General features: G+C 41.0%; 1 protein-coding gene across 2 annotated transcripts in view; it reads right to left on the bottom strand.

The window, feature by feature from the left end:
- Positions 1–4,652: 4,652 nt before the first annotated feature.
- The window catches only part of nlgn3a (neuroligin 3a), a 127,257-nt gene continuing 117,366 nt past the window's right edge, over positions 4,653–14,543 (bottom strand). For both annotated transcript variants that reach the window (XM_020614629.1, XM_020614630.1), the window contains one exon: positions 4,653–6,681. In XM_020614629.1, the coding sequence (XP_020470285.1) occupies positions 5,826–6,681 (856 nt within the window). In that variant the 3' untranslated portion in view covers positions 4,653–5,825. The remainder of the gene's footprint in view (positions 6,682–14,543) is intronic.

Here is a 14,543-nt window from a genome sequence, read left to right as displayed (position 1 = left end):
CAGCATTTTCTCTGGACAACAGCTCCATGTTGTTCAGGCATTACCAAGCATGCTGGGGAATATGGCTCCTTGCTTGCTCGTTTGACGAGCTATGAGGATCGAGCTATACTGTTTATATTCATCTCAATTAAAAGATTTGTCATCCACTGCACCACTGTGGCAGTTTTGTGCTTTTTAGTAGTTCTTGGACAACAGTGGCACAGATGCATATGCTACATCTTCTAGTGTGGCTCCATAAATAGTACCAAATAGTACTTGTTAACAGGATAAATTTGGTTTGGTTTTGATCTGGTTGTGGGATTGGTTGATAATAATAAAAAAGATAAAACATGCCAGCCTTATCTTTTAACGCAAAAACCGTGTGATTTTTTTTTTTTTTTTTTTGGAGCAGAGCACTTACATACAGCACTTACAGAGATGCTCCCTTGGATTGCGATGCTCTCTCCTTAATCATTCTCCAGGATGAAAAACGTCCAAAATGCTATTATCAGCACCCAACTTCTTAGTCTCACGCCAACTGAAAATGGATTACATGCTCTATATTCATGAGAACCACAATAAGATACAGAAAGAATAGATATTTTATTTTGATTACTCCAGTTTGTGTGACTATAAATACATTCTATGGACATAAACATAGAAGTAACAGGGCACCTCCTGTATTCTGTACAATAATAACACAGATTCATCATGAAGTATGTGGACTCAAATACCAGTAGTTTTGTTGATTTCTACGTTCTAGTGCAAATGTATTACAGTATCTGGGTTGATGGCACCTAAAAGCAAAAACAAACAAACAAAAATGAATAAAACAAAGACAAACAAACAGTGATTTGTTTAGCACTCTGTGTGCACAAAAGAAAGCTGTCAAGAGTGTGTTTTTCACATGGAAATAATAGATTACTAATGTTCTGACAAAATGCAGTATGATTTCCCTTTGGAGAAAAACAGGCCATTTAAATTTAAAGAACAAGAGCTTCGGTTCAGTAACTGGTTCCACTCTGCTTCCCAATTAGTAATGTTCATTAGCTCCTTAGTCAGGAGAGAAACAAAGTAACACAAGAAAATGAGATCTTAAATGAGCGAGTATTCCAAATTATGGCAAATGAGAGCAGGAGATATGCAAGTCCTGTCTGTGGGAGACAGAGGTAGAGCTGCTCAGATTGCATTTTGTACGAGGGAGGATAAAAATAAACAGCTTGTAAGAAGAAGAAGAAGAAGAAGAAACAGGAGCAAAGACAAATGAGACACAGGAAGAGAGAGATGAGGGTGCGAGAGAGGGTGAGAAGAAATATAGGTGACAACATGTTCACTGCAGTAGAAATAAAGTTGTCAATATCTGCACACACATACTGTGCACACATACACACATCAACACGCACACACACCTGCAGCTCTCTCCCAGCGGGTGGCTCTGTGTAATTTGGCACATCCATTTCCTGGGCCGGGTTTGTTTTCAGTGCTGTCGAGGCAGTCGCAAACCCCACTGGGGTATTCCAGCCAATCCTTGAATGATGTCACTTTTGAAACACACTCACTGAAGTGCAAAAGTGTCTTGTTGATAACTGTCCCATTTTTCGACTGGTGGTGAATCTTTCCTACTGGACTAATTTCATTGACCCTTCAGGTGTTTGCTTGTAGAATGAATTTGACCCCATTTTTTTCCTTGCTGCACTGCTGTCACTGTAGTTTTCTTGGTCCTTCTCTTTGGTCCAACTCTTAATTATGTGGCTCTTCACACACGGCTATGTATCCCAAACCCCTGTCCCTGAGGCCACCTGGTCTATCCCTGCCAATATTCTGTGACATCTGCTCTCCTTTAATGGCATATGAGGAAATTACATGGCAAAAAAACAAGTTTCCCTCCTATGACATTTCTTTCCTTTGATAGTTCACTCTCAATTCCTCTGCTCTATTTTAGCCCTGCGCCACTGTATGTGTGTGTGTTGGAGCCAATGGAAACTGACCTACCACCACTGAAAATGGATCAGACAAAGGGTTGGTTAACTTTGATTCTTTGATATCCTGTGTCAAAGGGGCAGATTGCCAAATCACATTGGAGCAGGGTGGTGAGTAAATGTTGTTTATGGTACTAACAGCATTAGAAATTATAAAACCTGCATTCTCACTGATTGATTTTTTTTGGTCACACATATCATCACAAACCTGTTAGCAAACAGTTGCTTATTTACACACCCGATAGACATGGAGCAATATTAGAGTTCTCTTGGAAGTTCACCGGATAATATTTACACTCCTTTTCATTCTGTTTTTCCTCTTCACCAACTACTGAGGAAAATATCTTAGCTGCTAAATGCTTCACTGTGTTCACCAGCTAGTCTTTTATGTATGTCTGTGGCTGTGCGGTGTAGAGGAGGTGGCATACAGTGGGTTTGTACAGCTATTTTGCTGAAAACAGCTCACTACTGTTCCTGGAAACAGCTTTATGAGAACGGTGATAGTCAACCGAAACATCAAAGTTGCAGGCCTTATAAGGAAAGCAATGAGTTGAAAGAGACAGGGCTCCGACAGAGTGCAGGGACGGGTGTGGGTCATTTGATCCATTGTCATTATAAAAACACTGATTACAGCAGCTTTAAAAAAAACCAACGTATTTTTGAAACAATATTGCTCTTACTCTGAATCAGCCACAGACCTTGGTGTGAACAGCTTCTATCTGAAATGCTTTCTACCAAAGAATAGTCCCTGAAAAACAGCTGAACTGAGGAATGTGTGCTGTAGCTTATCACAATAACAAGGACATTTTTTTTTCTGGATATAGACATCACATTTTGTTTGAAATGCCATATCTTAATGCTGTGAGTACCACAAATGAAATTCCATTCTCTTCTATTGTGTTGGAGTGGCAGCAGAAATCTCACTTTCCCAAAACCTTAGAAAATAAAACCCCAAATTTGTGCATGGTTAGAACCAACAATAAGTAAAGTTAAAAAAATAAAGTTAAATAACTTGGGTGAACATATAAGGACATATTCCTGTAAGGAAGATTCACATCCATTCTGCAGTCAGGACTATTTAAATATGTCTTTACTCATGAAAATGCCATGAAAGCCTTGATGCTTGTTCCAGAAAACAAGGTTCTGCTGATAATACTGCTATTGACCATGTGCATAATCTGCTTCTTGCATAAGCGCAAGCACAGAGACATTATTAAGCTTCTGTATGTTTGAGCCAGCTCCAGGTGAAAGGCAGCTGCTTATGTCTTTAGTGACCATGGCTGATTTGAAGATGGCAGCTGATTAGGAGGTGAGCCCCATATAAGGCAGGATGAACAAAAATAAGATGACTCATATAGATCAGTCTCAAAGCAAGTTCCCTCAAATAACTCCTTCTCTCTTTCAGCCACTGGCAGGATCAGTGATGAGCTGACCAGACTGTGCTTCTCACTCTGCTGCATCTCCAGTCATTAAATACCAGGGGAAGTTGTAATGGAATACTTCTTAAAAATGTTGAGTTCCATGTGCAAGAACTGTTTAAGCACTGCAACACTGGTCGAGCGTCGCCAGCGCTGTCGCATTACCGCACTTTGCTGTAACGCAGGAGACAATCTGTGCTATGCCGAGATAATTAATGAAAATTGCCAGTTTTACTCACAGTGTCAATAACTCCAGTTTTCTCCCCAAGAATAATAGATAATAGGATGCAATGTGAGCACACAGAGGCAATCTTTTCACATCCTCCCATTGCTGCAGCTCTACTTTGCATGAATCACAGTAAAATCTGGAGTTATGCACGCAGATAGGCCCCAAGCTGTTAGTCTGTTTTTCTCAAAGGTTTCAGCGAGAGAAAAAGGCTGAGGGGGAAGGGCGAGGAGGAGAGAGAGGAAGAGGGGAGGAAGAAAAGAAGTCCTGTGGGGAGACATACACTTGCTGCAAGATGATTTTTTTTTAACTCATTCAAAATGGAAATAACAAAAAGTCGTAAAAGGGAGGGAAAGAAGACCTTTGATCAAGACAGGAAAAAAAGTTTAGTGAAACTTTATGTTCTTCATTTTTTACAGTTTTAATTTGGCACATGGCACAATCAGCATGTATGCATCTGGTATACATAAATAAATATTAAATATTTTATACATAAATATACATATAGAGCTCATACAAAGACACCTAGAGCTGTCCATCAACATACATATAGAGCTCATACAAAGACACCTAGAGCTGTCCTGGCTTGAGATGTTTCAAATGACAACAACAGTATATGGGAATTGTTTTTCAGTTTGAAGAGTGTTTTCATTGTTTTGTATGTGGGAGAGATATCTCCATATGTAGGTCTATTCAGTGCAAACAGGCCACTGTCTGCTGTTGAAGAGGAACTCTTACAAAGTCAATGGAATCATGTCAGTTAGTTCATTTGAATCTTCATCTATTTTTTTCTCTTACACGTAAAATAATAGATTTATTTTGTAATCTTTAAGCAAAATTAGACATATATAAATTTGAAAATAACAAAAGTGCTATTTTGCAAAGACGGACACCCAGAGATGCAACAGAAACACTACTGGTGGTGTCCCGGAATGAAAACATTTCCTCAATGACTGGTGTGTTTGCATAGTTTCAACATTAATGGAGTAGCTTATTTGTTGTTCATTTGTAGCGACCAAAAAAAAAAAAAAAAAAAATCACATTACACAACCTACAAACAAAACACAGGCGCATGGACACACACACTGTGACACACTCACTCTCTCTCACACACACACGTAGAGAGACTCACTCGATGACCACACTTGCATTTGCAAGTTCAGACAATGTCTCTTCCTCTATCTCAGCCTCTCAACCACACTTGCACACGCAGGGAATGAGAAGTCATTTTCACATGCACACAAACACATAGGTGCTCTAAGCAGCATGTGCACGTGCACACTTTGCGGAGATAATATCAGATAGCTTAACAGATAAATTGGCTGTAAAAGATGCACTTTTTTCTTAACAAAACAACCACAGTAACATAGTATTTATCTGTCTTCTCCTCTTCTGGCAAGAGCTGTCCCAGACAAATCATTTCTATATGAGCTAAAAATAAAATTAAACAAAAAACAGGATAACACCATTTGTGTGGCTGTTGTGTTGGTACACATCAAAAAGAAAAAAATTATGATGAGTTGCCCAAAATGGGTTTAAAATCTCTACATCTGCATATCCTGTAGATTCCCATCCTCGATTCAGTCTCTCATCTTTGAGTCTCATCTGCTTGTAACACACTTCGCTTGGTAAAGTCTCAGGGAATAGAAATGATAACAAAACGAACAAGCTTTGTAAGGCATTGAAACGTAAAGCAAAACAAAGAAGCAATTAAGAACATTTCGTGAATATTGACATAGAGGCCATTGTTCTACATGTTTCTCCTGGAGGAGGAAGAGAAATAAAGAGGAAATAAAAAGCACTTCTCTTTGTGTGTGTGTGTGTGTGTGTGTTTGTTATGAATTCAAGAAAAAAAGTGTTGATATCTCCCCAGTCTGCTTAAAAAGGCTTTTAAAATTATTATATTAGAAAAAAAACACTGCAGATATACCCTCTCTCCTGATCAGAAGGAGGGAAGCAGTTTGATTTTGGCAACTCTGCACAACTTGACATCCAGAGAGCTCTCAGCAACTCTCCTCATAGTAAAAGTCTAGTTAAATCTCCCCACATCTTAATCCGACTCCTGCCCTTCCAACTCCCCCCCCACACCCCCCGCCGTGATATTTATAAAACACAAGCCTCTCCTCTGTTCGCTCATCCTCCGATTCTTCCTCCTCCACTACCACCACCACCACTGCTCCCTCCTCCCCCCACCCGCGCCTGCCGTCCCTGGCCTCCTTAAAGCTATACGCGGGTGGTGGAGTGGGAGTGCGGCAGGCCAGTGGAGTTGAAGCCAGTTGTGAAGGTGTTGTAGGGGTGCAGATTGGGCATACCCACCAGGGAATTGGGGATCATGGTGATGGTGTTAGGGGTCATGAGGGGGATGTCGTCCTGAGAGCGCCGCAGGGTGAGTGTGTAGTCAGGCAGCGAGGCCAAGCGTAGTGCCCCTTCATTGCTGTTGCCAGCTTCGCACTCGTGGTGCGTCTGGTTCATCTGCAGTGACATGATCTCCTCCTCAGGTGCATGGTGGCCAATGTCATTGGAAGTGGTCTGGCGCTGTGGACTGGGCTGCCCGTGGCTGGAGTCCTGCCGTCTCTTGTCCTTGCGGTAGTAGAGGGCTGCAAAAGCCAGCACATTAAGGAAGAGCAGCGAGGCTCCCACAGCGATGGTGACACTGAGCTCTGTGGAGTAATCTCGCGGATTCTCCACCTGGGGCCCCGTTTCCTCATCCTCCCCCCAGGAGTCTTTGTCCTCACTGTTATAGGCCGGGGACATGGGGGGACGCTTGGTGTTGAACGGCCAGGAGGTTTTCCCATTGGGCCTCTTGGTGGACAGGGTGTTCTGTGTGGTCTCTGGTGGGGGCACTTTGGTGGTGGTGGAGGTGTAGTGAAACATGTCATGGAGGTTATACAGGTGGGGCACTAGGTGTTTCCAAAAGGCCACTTTAGTGGCACGGTAATGGTCACGCACACGTGGCTTCAGGCCAATATGCAGGTACAGCTGGTCCTGGGGGTTGTACTTGGACCAGGCCACCTCTTCAAAGCGGTTGGCCTTGGTATGGATGAACTTGGTGTCTTGTGGAACTGGTTTGTTGGGATCTCTACAGACAGAGAAGAGACAGATGTGGTAATGTTAAATGTGAGCTTCATGGTATATTTAATTATTTATACCCTTAAATTTATGTGGGGATAGAAAAAAACCCACCAAAAATAAAACACCATCAATCAAAAATTATATCTTGGTGTTAAAGTGATTCAACCACTGCTAGAGAATTTATTGATCTTCCTTGAAAAAGACCACAAAAACAAAACACAAACCCACAACATCAACCAGCAGATTGCAGTTAATAATTGATCCCAGTGTGTGCGGTTTGTATGCATCACGCTTTCTGTAACTTCATCAGATGACTCTGATTTATTTTCCCAACTCTACACATACTGTCAATTTTATTTCTACCACAAAATCATAATGTGCCTTTCTATCTCACCCCCCTCTCTTCCCAGATGTTGTTCTTATTTCATTTCTGATGCAGCCCACCCACAAAAGCCAGGACAGAAGCTTTAAAAGTAAACACACATGTACAGTTTAAGTCAGCAGACTTTAGGACAGTGCACAGTGTGCATTGGCATCCAGTGTACTGATGTAAAGTGGACCATATTAATCAAGACGCTAAGAGGGAGCTGCAGAGCTGTGTGTATCTGTGTGTGTTTGGATATAAGGATGCTTGTGTGTGGCTAAACATGAGAGACAAAAGGCATGTGTGAGAGTATGTGTGAGAGAGAGAGAGAGTTTTCTGGATGCAGTACCTGTTTTGATCTACAGAGTTCACTGTTCCACTTTTCAGTTGTTGCCATGTTGCCTCAAAACCGGATGGACAACCATTTCAGTTGCAGTGAAGCTATTGATTTATTGAATGAATTAACATATAGCAATCTCCCACAATCACACAACTCCTTGTTCCCCTACAATGTCAATAGTGGGAGTTGTGCTGCCCGTGGCATTGCTCTTGGTACTGATGAAATACTTTCTGAGGAACAGCATGAAAGAATAGCACTGTGGCCTTGTAAACACAGTAGTTGATGTTTTTGTTAAAAGAAGTTAAAGCTGTGTTGCTGCAAAGAAGCAAGGATCTGACCGACATTTCTCTAAATGTCATGAATTATCCCTTTGTGGGTCTGATTGTGATGTCAATGGCAAACAAAGTTCAAATTTAGTTAGGGATTTAGGGATATGGCAGCTCCAGTGTTTCTTTTTTGGCACGGGCTGAAAAACCTCCAAACACGTCCTAGAGAATTAAAAGCCATGCCAGAAGAATTCAGCCTCTGTCCTCTCTCCTGTTCGTTTCTGTGCTGTCAATTTTTCTTTTTCAGGTCAGTACTTCTGGGAGAGGTGTGAGAGGGGAGAAAGGGAGGGAGAGAGAGAGAGAGAGAGAGAGAAGTAAAGCAAATTGAGATGGCTGGAGCTGAATCCCTGGACCTGATCCGGTGTCAGCAGAGCAGCCCGTAAATAACCTCTTTTATTAGGCCCGTAATGATCTCCAATGAATATTGACAGCCAGACTATGATGACTTTGTAGCGGGATATCAGTAATTAAGTTTCAAAGGAGCGGGCGGTGGAGGTAAGGTCATATTGATCTCCCCACGCACAACATGCCAGAGAACAGGGCGTCAATGAAGCAGCCTGAGACGTGGTTGTCTGCAGACTGCGTGCTTCATGAATTCTCACAGCATTCTTGTGCATGCTGTCAACAAAAACACACACACACACACACACACACACACACACACACACACACACACACACACACACACACACACACACACACGCATAATAGAAATTCCGGGCATTTCCATAACACTGCATAAAGCCTCTCTTTTCAGGAGGGACGTTGTGCTGAATTGTGATGGTAAAAATATTAAAAAGTTCCTTAGATAAATTTCACAAAACAGTCAGTAGGTGCAGGGTGCAAGGGAGCAGTGGTGCAGAGGAGTTAGAAAAACTGGTTTCTGGCTGGTTCAGTAGCAAGTGAATATGAATAATTTAAGGAGCACAAAGAAATCAATGTGGCATCTTTAGTTAATTTGATTTGCCGCATTAGAGAACAACTGGCTGCCTTATCTAATTACACACATATATGCTTGGGTAATTGTTGCAAAGTCAATAGTAAACAGGCTAACATTCCTTTGTACAATTTCTACCACTGCTGCTCAACTCAGGGCTGCATGCTAGCTTTGAAGTCCTGCTCGAAGCGGTAGAGTCAAAGGCAGTGATCTGAGCTTGGTTTCTGTTATTCAGTGCAGTAAAGGCTACTGCTCTATTTGTACTCGAGCCTACTGGGCACTGTTTGATGCAGTACAATAGGTTCCACTTTATAATGTTTCCTGAGTGCTGTGCAGCCATCTGAACATGGTAAAAATAGTGCTATATTCCCTTTTCTGCAGGTGGCAACCTGTCAGATGGCTGTGTGGAAATTACAGGTTCACCTTATAACACCTGTACAGCATAATCCTATAGCAGTGATTTAATGAATACTGTGAAGTGAAGTTGATGTTATGCACTTTTTGTTGAAAATCGTCCAGATCAGTGTTATTTTGCCCACCCTTTGTATGCACTAAGGACAAAATAACACAAAAATCTGTGTCTGGACAGTTGCACATATGTTGGTCTTCAAGCTTTGTGCTTCAGCACATTCAATATGAAATTAAATAATGGACATTACATTAAAATGCCAAGTCTCTTTAATTTGAGCAGGTTTACATACATGTAGAACAAAAGCCTTTAAGCCATTATAAGACTGTTTTATGGACAATAAGAACATTTGCATTGCAGTACTGTAAATAATTATCTGGCTATTTGCATTTTGTTTTGTTAAAAGATAGTTTTTCTATTTTTGTACAGTTGGGGGAGTACTTATTGTATTTCTCATATTTCCTGTTTTTTGCACGATGTCAGGGGTAGAGATTTCTCTTCCACTTTGCTTTGTTTATTTCTAAACAGACACTTTGCATTATTCATTTTGTACAGGGATAAAGGTCCTTCATTATTTTGGGTTCATTTAACCCAGCATAGGATAAATGGATAGTTATAGCTGTTCATTTTACGAGTACATACATGTAGGTATAGAGTTGTTCATTACTTCACTATGGGTGTTGTATTTTTCTCAGTTTTACTTTCCCCGTTTATATTTTTGGATTTATTAATTTCATTGCAAGTTATCCACTTAATCATTTTGCACAGGAATAGTTTCTCTCTCATTAGGGTCTCTTTTAATTCACTATAGGTGTTTTATTCTGCTCATATTATACAGGGGTAAGGCCTCCCTTGCTGCTGTATTTTAATTATTGATATTATGCACAGAGAACCTTTTTCACATGATGTAAATACTGTATATTATATTGGATGTTTGAAGATTTTTGTTGATAAAAGATTTTAAAACCCCCACAGTGCCCATAGTTTAGTGGTCTGTAGCGAATATGCATGCAGCAGAGAGAGGATTACAGGAGAATTCCTTGGAGATAATTACCAGACTACTCTCCTCCTCCTCACCACCTGTGATTCTCAGGGAAGACAATGCAAAGGGATTCTCTAAGAAGTTCCAAAACCTGAAACTGCATTATTTTCAGTGAATGAAATACACCTTGCATTCACTTATGCGCTCACACACTGATCTCTGGGCTCTGAGTAACTGGCTGCAGACTAAAAGGTCATTTGGTATCTCAGCCCAACATCAAGCTCAGCTCAAAGGGATATCACCAGAGAACTCCAGAGGAGAGCTTCATATTCCAAAATGCTACAGGTCCAAAGGTAATTGGACATATGCACAGGAAGTCAGAATCATCACATTTAATATTTTGTGGCAAACTAACTGACTGCCTGAAGTCTTGGACCCACAGACATCAGCGGATCCTTGGCATCCTCTCTCCCTTCACTGCAGCCACCTTCTGCTCTTGCTTGTTGGAGTTTCCTGAATGTTGTTGTGGACCTGAAACTGCATTATTTTCAGTGAATGAAATACACCTTGCATTCACTTATGCGCTCACACACTGATCTCTGGGCTCTGAGTAACTGGCTGCAGACTAAAAGGTCATTTGGTATCTCAGCCCAACATCAAGCTCAGCTCAAAGGGATATCACCAGAGAACTCCAGAGGAGAGCTTCATATTCCAAAATGCTACAGGTCCAAAGGTAATTGGACATATGCACAGGAAGTCAGAATCATCACATTTAATATTTTGTGGCAAACTAACTGACTGCCTGAAGTCTTGGACCCACAGACATCAGCGGATCCTTGGCATCCTCTCTCCCTTCACTGCAGCCACCTTCTGCTCTTGCTTGTTGGAGTTTCCTGAATGTTGTTGTGGTGTTTGGTAAAAAAAAAAAAAAAAAAAAAAGCAGCTTAATCAGGCCGAGATTCAGTGACCGACTTGAACAGTCTACCAAGGTGAACACGTGGTCATTCCATCTGACCAACCAAAGCCCTTTTCAGGGTGAAAATCCCTTTTGGTTGCTTAGGATGTTTAGGATTGTTGTCTTGCGGAATGATGGGATGCCGTCTAAAGGCTAAATCTGAGCACAAATAATGCTCCTGTATACCTCAACATTTATCATGTTGCTTCTGTCAGCAGTGAAATCATCAGTAAATGTCAGCTCCATTGGCAGCTATACATGCCCTCCACACTTTCCTCTTTTCATCACTTTGATTGATTTTGTTTCATCAGTCCACAGTATGTTGTTACAAAATGCTAGTGTTTAGTTCTATATAGTTTCTTCACCATGTGAATAGTTTCCTGCTCATCCACAAATCCCGGGCTCCTCAGTGCATCAGGTTGTGTCCTGGATGCTTCTGCTTTTGAAATTTAATTTACAGAGTTTCACTTTTTTGAGCCTCATTTTGATCTTTTTCACTTGGTCAGCTTTTCTCTTCATATTGACAGACAGCTCCACCCCATCTATATGGCTATTCTCAATCAACCCGGAGCCACCATGACCTAACACTGAAATGACACACAGCTGGCCAAGAAACACTTAGTAGACACATGTCCAACTACTTTGGAACCCTTGAAATTTTGGCAGCAGGTCAATAAAGCTACTTAAAGGTGCATTAGGTAGCATTTTTTCATCCACAAGTAGTCACTTCAAACAGCCATTCATGAAGCAGCTAAAAGTCCAAAACAGTGGCTGTCACACCAAAGAGATCATGCTCTTTGCACAGAAAGAGCAGGAGAAAGAAACCAGGGTTAACATCTGTTTGGCTTTTTGAGATGGAGAGCGTTAAAGGGCTCAGCATTTATTCAAATAGGGTGTTCTTCCTTCTGGCTGTATTAAAGCTAACAAGTTTGTTTTGGTAACATTAGTGACTATCATGGTCATAATTTTACCTTTGCACTGAATTAATATGATTTTAATTTGGGAGTAATGTGGACTTTGTGTACTATTAGTGTTTTGTGTCACATCAGCAGTAAGCAGCGCAATCTACTGGACTGACAAATTTACTTGTTAGTCAGCTAATTCTAGCTTCAGACTGGAGGCTGCCTTTTGTACAATTCGTCTCAACCAGGCATACGGCGGGGCAAAGAGCACAAAAGAGTGGTTTCTTTCGCAAGTATCACGAAACTGAAAATGAAATAGGTATAGCAGCTTGAATGTAAAGTTGAGACTTGGCAGTTCCATTATTTTATTTCAAATCGAGAGTGTGCTGATGCATAGAGCCTGAAGAACAAAAAATGTGTAACTGTCCAAACACTTAGACTGTATAGCCTTTTTTGTGTTATTAGTAAAAAAACAACAATAAAATACACTCTGTTGTCCCAAAGATATGCTGTGTTCACACTACAAAAGTTACACAGTAAAGTATATTGAGTACAGACAGAAGGTAGTGCATGGTCATAATTTGAAGACTGTTGATGTACACTATTTTCTCACAATGCAACGCACTAAGAATATTGAAGACCTACTCTGCTGAATACAAAAACAAAAAAGCATTATGGATAGTGGTGAAACAGTCCTATAAAGACAATGGAAAACAAAAGAAGTACAACATTTCAAGAAATAAATTTGCTATATCTTTGCGAAGTTTAACTGGCAGTGACACTCACTATAACAACGTGATGTACTGTGTACTGTATAGAAATAGTATGCAGTATAGATTTAGGATGCAGCCTTGCCCACAAAAAATATACAGTAAGCTTCCCAAAGTGATGCTGTGTTCACTCTTTGTAGATAATAAATAAACTTTCACGCTGTTCTACCTTTATGCAAATTGTCTTAATTTGTGCAATGAACTCCATAAATGTGCAAACAAAGACATTTTATTTTGTCTCTGTGTTTTCGTATGTGAAACAATGTACTGACGACGACATCTGAGCAAGTCACGGCTGAATACACAGAGATACCAGCAGAACAAAATACTGCAGAATTAAACAGGCAGGAAAAAGAAACTTGATGATAAGATATCAGCAGTCTGCTGATCTTGATGGGCCAAGTACTTTAGAAGTCACTGCACAGTAAAGAAGTTTCATTAGAGATAAAAAATGAAAATATATATTGAACATTATCTTAACCTTTCAGAAAAAGTCTTGGCAAGCTGAGATGAAGGGGTACCTGGGAGAGAGGTACAAAATCTTTGCAAAAGAGGTTTGCCTGCTCATTCGATGTGCCTGAATAGCCCCAAATTAGAGCTGACACAGTGCACTTGAACCTCATGGTCATCGTATCATTTCACATTCAAATATTGTAACAGTCCGGTGATAGAGCAAGGAACGGTGCGTCGTTGTCCAAACACTCCCAGAGCACGGTGTATGTGATCAGGACTAGTATGAGCAGCCCTGTCATAATCTTTGTGACTCAGAGCTTCCCTGCATTAGCTGATAGCCTGCCTCCTGTCAGACCTCCTACTTAATGCAGATGGTCACTGGAGTTGTGGCTTGACTCCCAAGCAGAGGAGAAGTATTATTACACTCATAAAAGCCAGCGTTTGAATGGCCTTTTGGATTCCTTGTGATGTGTTCATATGGCTATGGCACTATAAACCATTGCCTTCATCTCCTCCTCTGTGCACCTGTGTGTCTCTGTGTGTTTGTGACGCATCGCAGTGTAATGACCTCTGGGGCCACAGAAGTGCTGCACTTGAACACAAAACATGTCACATTTCACAAAGCTGTACAGTACGTGCTGTGTGGTGATCATGGTGTCCCTCTCCAGACTGATAGAAGAAAAAAAACCTTCTGTAAGTGTTAAACAGCTCTTCTATAAGATGCTGTGTCTCCTGGATGACAGACGCAACTCACAGCTCTAATGTACCTAAAGATGTGACAGAACACGGCCTGAACTCATTACCCATTCCAAGCTCTATCTGCAAGCACCAATGTAAACGGTAGATAAGGAGGAAGAATGAATATCATTTTCTTTCTTTTTTCATTTCCCATGTACCTCCTTCCCCTTTTCATCCTGATGTAATTTGAAGCGCTTGAATGATCATAGACCTACCCATCACCAAATCAGAAAAGACACGTTTAGGTGCCCTAAGGCAGGAGACAAGAATCTATTTTCACTACACTCAAGGTCTCTGAATCCTGAGCTGAGTATAGCTTCTCAATGTAAAGCAAGGAACACATTAAATCAGTGCCACAGATACTAATTTTTCTAACCTGTTAAAATATGTAAAGTTGAAGCCTGTTTTTTTTTAGCTATTATTACTGTTGTGTAACAAATTCATCCCCTGCAGTTGTTTGTCTACTTCCCAGGTAACACAAAATAAGCAGCTAATTGTAATTTTCACTCCAACAGAAAGTTCCCGAGACCTTTAACTGCATTCTTTTTAAATTTTTTATAAACACTCAGCTTAATTCTGTGTGTAGACTTTGTCTTGGTGCGGCGTAGGGGGCAACTTCAGCACTGAGTGGGCAAATTATCAGGCTGTGCTCCTTTACCCTTCATGTGGTTGCACGCTGGGGGAGAGGGCTGA

This window comes from Monopterus albus, unplaced genomic scaffold, assembly GCF_001952655.1.
Source record: "Monopterus albus unplaced genomic scaffold, M_albus_1.0 scaffold148.1, whole genome shotgun sequence".
Taxonomy (NCBI): domain Eukaryota; kingdom Metazoa; phylum Chordata; class Actinopteri; order Synbranchiformes; family Synbranchidae; genus Monopterus; species Monopterus albus.
This window is presented reverse-complemented; position numbering and strand designations above follow the sequence as displayed.